At 48.9% G+C, this 12,599-nt stretch overlaps 1 protein-coding gene across 5 annotated transcripts in view; it reads right to left on the bottom strand.

Annotated features, from left to right (window-relative positions):
* LOC144128263 (histone-lysine N-methyltransferase PRDM7-like) overlaps nt 1-12,599 on the bottom strand; it is a 54,327-nt gene that overhangs the window by 27,684 nt on the left and 14,044 nt on the right. For 4 of the 5 annotated variants that reach the window (XM_077661527.1, XM_077661529.1, XM_077661531.1 and 1 more), the window contains 3 exons: nt 12,404-12,480; nt 8,241-8,429; nt 3,653-3,905 (listed from right to left, as the gene is read on the bottom strand). In XM_077661527.1, coding sequence (XP_077517653.1) covers nt 3,653-3,905; nt 8,241-8,429; nt 12,404-12,480 — 519 coding nt within the window. Of the gene's footprint in view, nt 1-3,645; nt 3,906-8,240; nt 8,430-12,403; nt 12,481-12,599 lie in introns of all 5 variants that reach the window. The other variant, XM_077661532.1, reaches the window with a different exon arrangement.

Genomic DNA, 12,599 nt, shown 5'->3' with positions numbered 1-12,599 from the left:
ACGTTATTTACACTACGGATATGTCTTTTCTGGAGTAAGGGGGCTCGGAAATCCGCGAGCTCCTTTCTGCAGACAAGGTGCACCCATGCTTACCCGCGTACAGTGGACAGCACCTGCACCCACATGGTCCGGAATAGGGAGCCTCCTTCCTGTGTTTTGACACTAACAATGCCTTATTGTGTGGCTGCGGGGAGGGAAAGGGGGGGTGCTTTTATATACCTAGTCGGGAGGAGAATTGGAGAAAAAAGACCGACACTCGACCAAGAATTCATTAGAGAACCGCCGTTTCGATGCCGATCCAACACATTCTGGTTTCACTAGCTTGGAGCCAGAGGCCAACGTTGGCTTCGACCAGTTCTCATTACGTCGCAACTGCAGTGCAGCAGAGGCTGAGCAGGAAAAGGAAGCAGGCGGTCTTTGCTCCCCTTGATGTGGGATGTTGCACTGCCACAGATAGTTGTCATGTAGCTAGTATATCGCGAAATCGCAGGTGATTGGCAAGCGCCTCAATGAAAGGAGGTTAATCGCTACATCATGACAATCAGTCTACGCCATTAGCCCTGTTTACGTTTACATGAACCCGAGTTTAGTTTATGCGGGTTTCGTCCCAAAGCGACTCAGGCTATGAGGGACGCCGTAGTGAAGGTCTCCGGAAATTTCGACCACCTGGGGTTCTTTAACATGCATTGACATCGCACAGTACACGGGCCTCTAGAATTTTGCCTCCATCGAAATTCAACCGCCGCGGCCAGGAACGAACCCGTCTCTTTCGGGTCAGCAGCCGAGCGCCATAACCACTGAGCCATCACGGCGTGAACCCGATAGCGTCAGGTTTTTTCAGGGGACAGGTTGAGCATGGTCAATCCAACTCAACCATTGCGTGTTTACATGAACCCGATTTTAGCGATTCGAGACCGATTCAACTGTAGCGACACCAAGCGTCAAGCAAGCAGTAGCAGCCTCCAATACTGAGGCACGCCATCGCTGTATTTGAGGAGCGACGGTGCACGTGAAAGGCAAGTTCGTATTGATCCTCTCCCCTCTTAATAATCATACTTTTCGACTCGGCAGCGTTTACAAGCACATCGGGTCAGGGCCGGGTTCAGTCAACCTACCCCTTGCAGCGGAGTTGACTGGACCCCACCCATCGAATCCCGGTCGGCACACGTTTACATGAACCCAGTACCAGTTTTCGGCCCGATAACTCAACAACCAGACCATGTTGGGTTCATGTAAGTGCCGCTATTGGCTCGAGGGTCTCCTATCAGGAATATTTGCAGCTGCATTCTTGACCTATCACCACCTGGGCTACTGGGCAAGGAACAATTCTATTCTCCCACAGTGTCAGGAATAGGGAGCCTTCTACCTGTGTTTTGAAACTAACAATGCCTTATTGTGTGGCTGCTGGGAGGAGAAGGGGGGGTGCTTTTGGGTGTGGCCTTGCATCCCACTTCCTTTCTGCACCACAAGCTCAAGCAAAAAAGAAAAGCAGACTCTCTTTCGGAATACAGCCCAAGCAAGAAAAAAGGAAAGAAAGAGCTCAAGTCCATTCAAGTTCTGAGTACAAACCTGCGTGCACTAACACAAACAACCAAGAGGTTGGTGGTCGAGAGTAGTAACGACAAAATTTTCTGACGCCAGATGGAGCCATGTCGCGCGTTCAAGTTGGCGCGAATTTCAAATCCCCGCAGAAAATACACACCTTTCAGAGCCTGTAAAACGCAAACACTAAGCTCGATATACATGAAAACTGCAGCTTGACAATCAAGAAAGAAAAAGGGAGGAAATGTTGTGGACGAAGTTCCGATATTTGTCTTAGTTTTTTTTACAAAATGACATGAAAGACCAACATATCTAAACAGACATATCTAAAAGTGCAGTCTTTCTGGATATTTACGTCTGATTTCTAAAAAAAATAAACAAAAAATATCTGTCAGCAACATTTCTTCTATTCACTAAAGAAGAAAACGCTGCCACAAGCTTCATTAAAATCAAGCCATTTTTAGACACGCTACAGATTCTGAAAATTCCCATCCAATACCTTAGGACACTGTCACTGGTGTCCTCTTAAGGACGAGCACTTATCTTGCCTTTGCATTACATGCCCTCCCAAGCCCATTCCTTCCTTTTGATTTCGAATAGGGATGTATTTAACCAGGGTTTCTTCCTTCACCCACTCCACCCGCTTCCGGTCTCGTTATGTTACACCCCTAATTTTTTTCTTACCATAGCTCGCTGCTTTGTCCTTAACCTAAACTGCACTCTTTTCGTTAGCCTCCACATTTCTGCCCACTGGGTGAGTACCGGTAAGATACAGCTGTTGTATACATTTCTCTTGGATATATTGGTAAACTGCCATTAATGATCTGAGAGAACCTGCCACATGCGCTCTACCCCATTCTTATCCTTCTAGTTATTTACCCCTCAAGATCCAGATCAGCTCTCACTACCTGCCCTAAGCAGACGTATTCATTTACCACTTCCATCACTTCGCTTCCACTTCTGAACTGCTATTCCGTTGCTAGGCTGTTTAACATTACTTTAGTTTTCTGCACGCTAATTTTTAGACCCACCGTTCTGCTCTCCTGCCTAGCTCACTGATCATACTTCGCAGTTCATCTCCTGACTGACTCAATAAGATAAAGTCATCAGTGAATCGCAAATTGTTTTGGTATTCGCCATTAACTCTTACCCCAACTGTTCCATTTAAAGCCGTGGAATACCTCCTCTAAACAGGCGGTGAACAGCTTTAGCGAGATTGTGTCTCCCTGCCTAACGTCCTTCCTAGTTAGAATTTTATTGCAGACTTTATGGAGGACTTTGGTAGCTGTGCAGTTGCTATAGATATCTTCCACTATTTTTGCGTAAGGCTCTTCTACACTCACAGAGCCTGAAAATTAGCTCGCGAGCGGCGCGAACTTCATTGCATTCAGTATTTTGCAAATAGTGTACAAAGCTCTCCCCTGTCCTTTCTTGCTATCGTTCCCCTCTATACTTTTCCTCGCTATCCTCTCCCTTTCACCTCCGCCGGCTGCAGCTCAGGTGCTTAAGATATTAGCAAATGGCGCGGCCGGCAACATTCTTTTCCTTCCGCATTTTTTTATTTATCTTTAAATAAACCATTGCTACTACTACTTCCACACTCTGATTACGCAATGCCTGCATGAATGCTGAGGTTTCCATTGAGTCAAATGCTTTCTCGTAATCAAAGAAGGCTATATAAAGAGGTCGGTTATATTCTGTGCACTTATCACCTAAATGATAGTGTGAATATGATCTGCTGTGTAATGTCTTTTATGAAAGCCTGCCTGGTCATTTGGTTAATTGAAGTCTAAGGTTGCCCTGATTCTATTGGCAATTACATTAAATTCCTTTTAGAAACGGACAGTAAGCTGATCGGTCTGTAATTTTTTAAGCCCTTGGCGTCTGCTTTCTAATGAATTAAGATAATTTTAGCGTTCTGTCAAGCTTCTGGTGCTCTCCAGGTCATAACTTAAGGTGGTCGCGCGTTTAAGCATGTCGCTAGGGCATTCTGTACACGCAGGCATCTTATTCCATTGGCACAACATTGATGTAAGTTTGCGAGCCCGAGGTGATATAACCCTGCCGACCTGAAGAGAATCACATCCGCAAAAAGTGACGAACCCCTCACCGTCCCCGGGTGGCCGCGAAGCTCGTGGCTTGGTGAGCAGCCCTCGCTCCCGGGCGCACGATGGGCCGCACGACACGAGGAGCTCCTCGCCCGTGCCGACAGCCTTGCACGTCCTGTAGTAGATGTTACCTTGGCGTGTGTAGGCCACCAAGTTACGTTCCCGTGGACTGGCCGCACTCTTCACGTATCGCATCCAGTTGGAACTCTCGAGTGAACGACCGTCCACCAGGAACTCCTTGCCGTTCTTGTGAACCTGGGAACACCACGAAGAAACTCAGCTGTGGGTCAAGCCATCAGCTTAAGATAAAAAGGCACCATGAAATTCTATTTGGTGACTGTGGAAATTCTGCATATCCTTCTGCGCTGAACACCGCTATCCCGCTGGAAGCAACAATGAAAGACCTAGGTCTGTATATTGTTACAAGCCTGCTACCTGTGGAGTCTTTCTCATGTACCCTCCCCTTGTGTCGGACCGGGAGACGCGACGCACGATGGACAAGACAACGAAAGGAAGCGGGCAAAAGCGCATTCCAGAAACCACTGTTACTGACTGCTTCGGACGAAGTAGCAGCGGACATCCATATCCTCCTCGCCCATTCCCACATTGCTCAGCGTGCTATGTGCGGCGACTCTTTTCATCTGTGAATCGTGTGGTGAAAGAGGCGGAGCCTAAGTGTATTTAACGAGCGTCCTGAGTAGGAACGATCGCCCTGGGCCTTGGTGCCAAGACTCATCCAGTCGCTCGAAGCAATGAACATTTAATTCTTGATTGTTTGTTCTTACTGTTCTCTTCTAAACTATGCAATCAAGTTTCTTGAAAAGTGACAGTAAACTCGTTTGTTTTTTCGTTTTCACAAGCTTCAAGTTCCATATTTCTTCAACGTGAAGGCTCGGACACGCTACCCGATGGAGCACGGGTTCGAGTGAACCCCTGCGCCACGAGAACTGGTGACCAGCGGCGATATTGGAACCTGCAAGCGGCAACAACGGTCGGCCAGCGAGAGAGCAGCTGTCTCGGGACATGATCTCATGTGTGGGAGAGTGCTTGGCTTTCCTCTGATGTGGACCAAAGTCTAAAAGATGGTTAAAATTTAGAACTGGTAGAGACCTCTGCTTAAATCCTAGAAGTTTGGTATGTTTACATAGTTGTTTTGGAAATATCCTAGATTCAGAACTATCATGGACCTACAGAAGCTGCAGCCGGACCTGTTGCTGTTGTGTGAGTAATTGGGGATCGATACCAAGGGTTTGGCACGAAAACCCGTGATTATTCAGGCAATCACTGATTTGGGGGTAGATGATAAGGAGCTCAGTGAGGCGTGGAGCCTCATAGGACAAAAAAAGGAAGTGCAGCTCACACAGCAGGAAAGGCGTGAGCGTGAAAGTGAGAATGAAGCAAAAAAACTGGAGCGGGAGTTAGTACTCCGTAAGTAAGAAGTGGAGTTGAAAAAGAGGTCGGGCAATTGTACCCAGCAAGCGGTACCCTCTTCTCAACAAGGAGGCAGAGTTCAAGATGTCTAGGCAAATGCAGCTATATGTGGTATCAGGGGATATCGGTCTGTATCCAGCAAATTTTGAACGAACATGCGAGAAACTATCCTGCAGTCGAGACACTTGGTCTCAGAGGCTACTGACGGTTCTGCCCTGCGAGGCAGCGGAGGTTGTCGCGCGGCTCAGCAATGAGGACGCGGACAACTACGAGAAGGTCAAGGCTTGCTTTCTGCCTGAGCGCCGAGGCGTTCAGGCAGCGATTTCGGGGACCTAAGAAGTCGAGGGACGAGAGCTATCCCGATTTTTTGTACAAGTTGCAAGTGAACTTGATCAAACGGTTAAAGAGCACAGAGTCCTGTAGTGACTGGGACGCTGTAGTGGAGAGGATTTTGTTGGAGCAGTTTTACAACTGCCTTCCTGAAGAGGAAAAAAATTGGCTACAGGAGCAGGACAATGTGACATCTGCGACAAAAGCGGCCGAACTCATTGAGGACTACCCTTCACACCGGCAGTTTAGCAACAGCACTAGAGTTGGTAGGCCCCTTAATTTCGGTAGAAGTGGGAATTATCATCACGAGAGGCACTTTGGGAGCTCTAAAGTCCAGCAAGACGAAATAATGGTTTCTCCTGATAAACCTCAAAGAAAGAAAGACAATGAGAAGGGTTGTTGCCGAAAGCGCGGCTGTTAAGCAGGCATGCTGTCGTTGCTCGAATATAGCAGGCAGCCTTTCTGTTAGCATGGCTGTTTTGTCTTTTCTGGTGCGAACGTGAAGTAAACCGAGGCTGCTCGCCGGCAGGACAGCTTGGATCACGTCCGCCGGTGTAATAAAAATCAGCTTACGATTGTTTTAGACGTATATCATAAATGCTGATACAGAGAAATGTGGCAAATGTATAATTTCCGAGAATCGTTGATTAACACCGCGTTGCTGGTAAAAGTAACAACTTTGATATGTGCAAAATTCCTCTCCAGAATCTCCTCGCAAACTGGCGCTGGCCTGCCGTTGTGGCCCGGCTCGCCTGGCGCCCGCAGCGGTCCGCTAGCTCCCCAGCCGAAGGCATCGCGGAAATTGACCAGAATATTAGTGTATGGTGAGATTATGCTGTTAACAGCAAAGAGATATTAAGAGTGGACCTTTTATTATAGTGCAGGCAACTTGGGAAGCGGCGTCCACTGCGCCTTCGATGCGACGATCAGGGCAGCTAGGCAGGAGTGCAGTTCGTCGCCTGGCGCAACTGCGGGCGGTGTTATGCCTGGCGTGCCTTCCAGTCTAAATGAATAAAGACGCGGACTCCCCGACCCGGAATTCCAGAAAACCAAAGAAACGTGACTGCAAAGACTGGCGTTCGCAGAAGGAATGGCAGAGGCAGCGACAACAATGGCGTCCCCACATGGTCGAGCATTCCATCGGGTCGACGAACCAAAGTTTTCGCTCATGTCTCTCCTACTTTAGTTTTTGCATATCTTCGGTTTAGGGAAAATTGACCAGTGCCGGAAACAATGTTGCTACGATTACGGCGGGTACAATCGAGTGTCGTCCTCATTAGTCACGCTGGGGTTGAAAATTGGCGGAGAGCTGCGATTTCAACAGAGGTTCCGCGTTCCGGTCATCAGGCGACGAAGTGCAAGGTCTTTCAACCCCTGCTGGGAGACAGCCTGACATTCTTGTGCCACATGGGACTGAGTCACACATGCGCATTCCTGGGCCACATGGGCGCAGTCCGGACCCACGTGCGCGCCCACGTGGAAGCTGTGTTGACGACAAAGTGACCGTGTCCTGTTCCCTTCCCATCGACTGAACTGCGAGAGAGCATCAGGACCGCCCTGCCGTAGGCGGTCCCACCACTGTCATCGTCTGCATGTTTGATTGGACATCATTCTTCGAACTGTATTCCCCAGCCAGGGATCTGGGGAATACGAAGGGAGCCCCCCTGTTGAGAGAGACCCTTTGCTGGGAGAAACTCTCGACAGCGAAACTCCCTTTACTGACGAGCACTCTAAGTTGCTCTCACCTGTACAATATGTAAATAGTTTTTGTATCAATTTTTCCTTGTTTTCCCTTCGTAACGATTTCTCCGATGCTCCTCGTCCCTTCTCCGGCCTGACCACCACGCTACCCCATCCCAACAGCGGTGCCGTTGCCTAAAGCTCGCTACTATAGAAAGCATGCTTTGTCGATGCTCGAGTGAAGCAGGTGGTCTTTCTGATAATAAGGCTATTTTGCCTTTTCTGGTGCGAACTTCAACACCAAGCCAAGCAGTAATCAGCCCGCTGCGGGTGGCAAAGCGTCCGCTTTGAGCTAGAGTGCTTGAGTCGAGCGGCACAGCGATGCTTGCTGCTTCGTGTGTCCCTGCTTGCACTGGGGCTGCACTTCGCAAGCAGCGACCGGTACAGCGCGCCGGCCGAATTTTCGCACATGGGTCACCTGCCTTGCTTCTGTCGCGAGTGTCACACTGCGGACTACTTCTGAAGCAAGCAAATCGCTCTGTTCTCCATGGCGTCGTGGGTATAGCAGTAGCTTCGCATTCCAGAGGTTCCTAGTTCGAATCCGCGTGGTCGAGTTTTTTCTTCTTTTTATTATTTTAGCCTAAAATAATCTCTCCCGCCTTGTTTACCCTCGAGTGACTGGATTTATTTTTCGACATGGGCTACATTCAATCTAGGTTCATAATCACGATTGTTAAGGAGTTTCTTTTACTATGGTGGGGTTTATTTAAAAGAGTTAGAAATGAAGCGTCCCGCCCCATGAATTTCGCATAGCAGAAAATGGCAAAAGAAAAGCGAGAACGAGAAAGGGCCAAGTCGGCGGGAGGTCTCGCACGTTGTCTCGCTAGTGTGACGTGGGAGTTGACGGGCCATCGGCCAACTGCCGTCTTGTGGGAGACCTGGCGCCGACGCCGACACTCGGCTGACTCTTTTAGTCGGCGCAGTAAGACATAGAGCCAGACACCACGACGACATGGTTTCGGCAGACCAAATCGGCCGACTGTTGGCCTAGTACGACAGGCCTTTTAGAGCTATTATAGTAGAAGAGCAAGATGCCTGCGCTCTATACGCGGCCACAGTGGTTTTAAACAGGCCTCGTAATTGACACACCTGCCAGGTATAGGCGTTGCTCTCGCCGTTGGCTTCCACCTTTATACCCACGTAGGGGCCGAAGAAGACCCTCCTGGGCAGCGGTTTTAGCGTGAACACACCGAACTCGGTGCGCTTGAGGCCACAGCGGCGAATGGACAGACCTTCTGGGAGGCTCTTGTTGGCACGCAGTGGGTCCCCAGCTTCAACCTGCGAGCGGCACGCCCTCTTGTGAACGCCTGCAGTGCTCCTAACTTGTTTTTCAAAGTATTCACTAGAAAACCACACTCACTACAGCACTCAGCCTCAGTGGAGCTGCAATTTCATACAAGAAAACTCTGTTCATTTGCATTTGAATGAACGCCGCAATCCTAAAAATCTATGCTGAAAAGAGGTCTTCCTGTTATGTGATATGTTGGCGGGTAATCATGATAAAACGAAGGGAGCTTAGTAACCGTTGTCCGCTGAATAACATGGTCAGGGCATACCTCGTCACTATGAGATGTGGCTCAATCACAATCCCATTCATGACCATTCACACTCACGTCCACTCACACACACAACCGTGTATACTCACAATCATTTACTGGCGCTCATGTCTACACGCTCACATTCACGTTTACTCACTGCTTCCTTCTTTTGGAAAACGGAAGGAATGATTTACTGCCACGGCCGACTACGCTCGTGGCTCCCCTTGCAGAGCCTCGTTCGCACATATGCATTGGCGTGCAGCCGGGGGCTCTGTCGGGTTCTTTAGCCAATTTTCGCACTTTCGATGCTCGTAGGAAGTGGTCATTTATCACGCATATTCATGTCCCGAACCAATCGTGCGCACGTGTGCTCCCGCTCTTGCTGATAAGATGATGAGTGCGTGTTTAGAGTCAGCTAAGATGCTTAGACACGTTTTTGAATGCTGTCCATAGGCGTGTGAAGGGTTCTTCATTAGGGGGAGCAAAGTTTCAGCGCAGCGGCCCCTTCTTCCCAACCTCCTGTCACCTGGGGCCTTAGGATCAAACATGAGTGCTAAGATGAAGAATGATGCAATTGCAAGCTATACAAAACATTATTGAGCAGCAGTTCATACATTCATGCGTAACATAAGCAGAGGACAAACAGTTCCTGCGCTGCTGAGTCATCAATTTAACAATGTGCTTCCGAAGGAATTCTCATTATAGCTAAGCCAAAAAAAAATAAGACTAATCTTATTTTGTTAATAGCAAAAGAAGAACATGAAAAGATCGCCTTCAATAGAAATAGGAAGTAAACACTTCTTGGAACGCAGTTTCACGGGACCTCGGCCGCCAGTATCGTCAAAAAACCTGCGTGCCCAGAACACTGCACTATAATCAATGAAGGAAAAGGTCAAACAGAAAAAAGGCATGGAGCAGACTTGGCGCCCCTCTAGATGATAAGGGTGCTAACACAACACTGCACCTAATTATTCTCACTGTAGTCCGCTGCGTCGTTGGTCGAGGAAACGTCTTTCGTGGAAGAATGCGTACGTAGCTAACTTTTTAGCCATTTTGCGGTACAAGCCCGTTTGAAACGGCACAACGATACTGGCAAAAATCTACATTAAGAATTTATTAGAGGCAATCGCATTATCAGGTTGAAAGGATTCCTGATGTTGCCCAGATATCAGTGCAGTTAAAATTGCTGAAATCAGAGCGTGCAAACAGAAGATATTCCGCTAACATACAGAATTGAAAACACAAAGGTAAAAATTCAGAAGCCCATTCCACTCGACCAGTGCTGTTGCGCTGGACGCCTGCGGCAAGGTTGCCTATGGACCGGAAATAAGCTGCTTCCTCGAGCCAGCCTTGGTACAGTTCAGTAATGAATGGTCCCTCTCGGGTAAGGCCTGCCAGCAGACAATGTGGCCCACGTGGCGGTGAGAATTGCTCTTGCGAGGGAAGCAGGGGGAGAGTTTGTAGGCAGTGACGAGCCATCTGCTCGCGGTGGCGGCATGTGCACATTGGCCAGTCATCGCCGGACTCTAAAAGAATTAGCGCTGGTGTCACGCACTTCAATGCCCCCCCCCCCCCCCTTCATGTATACAGGAAGGGAGCGTGGATCGAATCTCATGTGTGAAGGCCACTGGCTTGGCGGTTGTGCTACTGCCAGGTTGCTCCATGTGCCAGAAACTGGTGAGGACTTTAGAACTCAGGTCCTTGCGCGGGTGCGATACGCGAAGGTTTGCGTCCGAGTTTGATGGAGCCTGCCGCTGGGCAGCGGCGGTGATATGGAGAACGCCCAGCTCAGGATCACCTGCACGATGGTGTCACCTAAGTGGCGAGACCCTGTATCCGATGTTGATTTGCCGACATCTCTGATGGCATGAAGGAACATTGCTGGAGGGCAGGCGTCTCTGCCCCAGGGCTGAACCTGCCCCTATTGGTGCACATTGTGTATTTAACCACATAGTAGGGTGTAGGAGGAACTTTCGATTCGAATGATGATGTGAACGAATAAATTTCAACCTCTAACAGGATGCTTCTCTGGGAAGCTCTTTCCACGTGTCGACAGACAGAAAGAGCGTATTAAGAAATATAACTTCTGCCGATGATTGGGCGCGGCAAAACAGAACCGCGCCTTGTAGACATGCAGCAGAAGCACGTATGACATTTTTGACTTGCAGGGCAGCTTCCAGCAGCCCAAATCGCCTCTGCCGTATTTTCTCGTACATTGATGCTCACGGCAGTATTTTCATCACACTGAATAAAAACTTTTTGCTCTGGGGAGATTGTGGGGAAGCTTAATCCTCAGCTCGTTCCTGCTCATCGAGCACAGTCCATTCGCTTGTATTGCTTTTCTTTTCTCTAGTTTACTTATTCAAGAGCGAGAAGACAACACTCAGACGTTATATTTTCAATCCCTCTCCCGAGTGTAGAAGGACTAAGAACTTTACATCCAGCCAATCAAAATGGGTGCGGCCAATTTGGCTCCCACCTCATATCCACAGCCAAAAATCGCCGCAACGTTTAGTCACCATCAGCACGAAAAAATCTGTTATTCAGCATATTAATGCATTAAATATTACCGCTTCGGCTATCTCCTTGGCGTCAACGCGTTACAATGTGCGATGTTGTGCGTACAAAAAATTAAAGGAAACATATATGCTTGTTTTGCGATGAAGGGCTCTTTAAGTAAACAATAGGAAAAATTAAGAACCACTGGGGTTACCAAAAAGAGCGCTTGCTTTTCGCACCGTTTCGGGGCTTAAACTGAGCTTGTGCAGTTCCAAGTGCCGGGCCAAATGCGTCGGCTTCTTCACATGGGCCCAGTTCAATATAAAAGTTACGGCCAGAGCAGAGCTCTACAATGCCCACACCAGGGCACAGAAAAAATTGCAGGGAACACTTAAGCTCTGGCAAGAATATGACGTGACAGCATGAGTTAATTCGATGTATGCAGAATTGGTTGTTTTCTTCTATACATTCATAGAACTCTGGGCCCAGTGGAGCAGAAGTTAAGCAATGTGCAACAGCCCTGCGATGGCAGGTGCTGCCACAGGTTTGTGCACCAGGTTGCTATTCCTGAGTGACCAATAATTTTAATTGCACCTGCCATGACATGCAGTTGCTCAGTCCGGAGGGCAGGCTGCGATGACAACACAAGATCACGTAACCAATGTGGCCAACCTGCATCCTAGGTTGCTTTCCTGGGAATTCGTGATTTTTTTGCTGCTCACAGTCAATGACGATGCCGGAATTTTTGTGAGACGAGCTCACATGCATTCATCACTCATGTCCATTCACCACTCATCACTACTCACAATCACATCCACTCACACACACACTCATCTCCACTCAGACTCATATCCCCTCACTTGCACTCACACGCACATGCACACCTACTCCCAGCCATTCACTCACACTCACAGGCGTGACTGTTACTGAGTGAGGCGATGTGAGTGCACTCATGAGCGATGTGCCGCCCTGTGGGTCGGGTAAGACACAAAGATGCGGTGAAAGAAGAAGAGTGGCTCCAGTGGACAGTTCCCGTTATGCATGCATGCTATGCCAGGTGAGGGTAAATTCAGGAATCAAGGACTGCCCTCTCCACTCGGCACATTGCCTGTCTTGTTTTGCATCGGCTCGGTCCGTGCGGACTGAGAATAACCAGATACGAGTTGGACTCCAAGGCAGCGTTTCACTCTCAGCATGCACGTGCTTCGCACTCACCTCGGTGTCCTTGATGTGTGCCAACGGTCCGTGTATGGGGCAGTCGCCGGGGTGGTCGCTCCCGCAGTCGTCGCAAACTGCAAGCATAGCATCCAGGACGGGGATTCGCAGAAGGCGCAACGAGAAGGCGGATATTTTTTATGCACTGCTTGCTCGCTCAAGTCAGGACGAGGGAGTAGGAAGGGAGTAGGAGAAG

Source organism: Amblyomma americanum, chromosome 4 (genome assembly GCF_052857255.1).
Source record: "Amblyomma americanum isolate KBUSLIRL-KWMA chromosome 4, ASM5285725v1, whole genome shotgun sequence".
Taxonomy (NCBI): Eukaryota; Metazoa; Arthropoda; class Arachnida; order Ixodida; family Ixodidae; genus Amblyomma; species Amblyomma americanum.
Note: the sequence above shows the minus strand (reverse complement) of the source record. Positions and strands in the feature narration are given on the sequence as shown.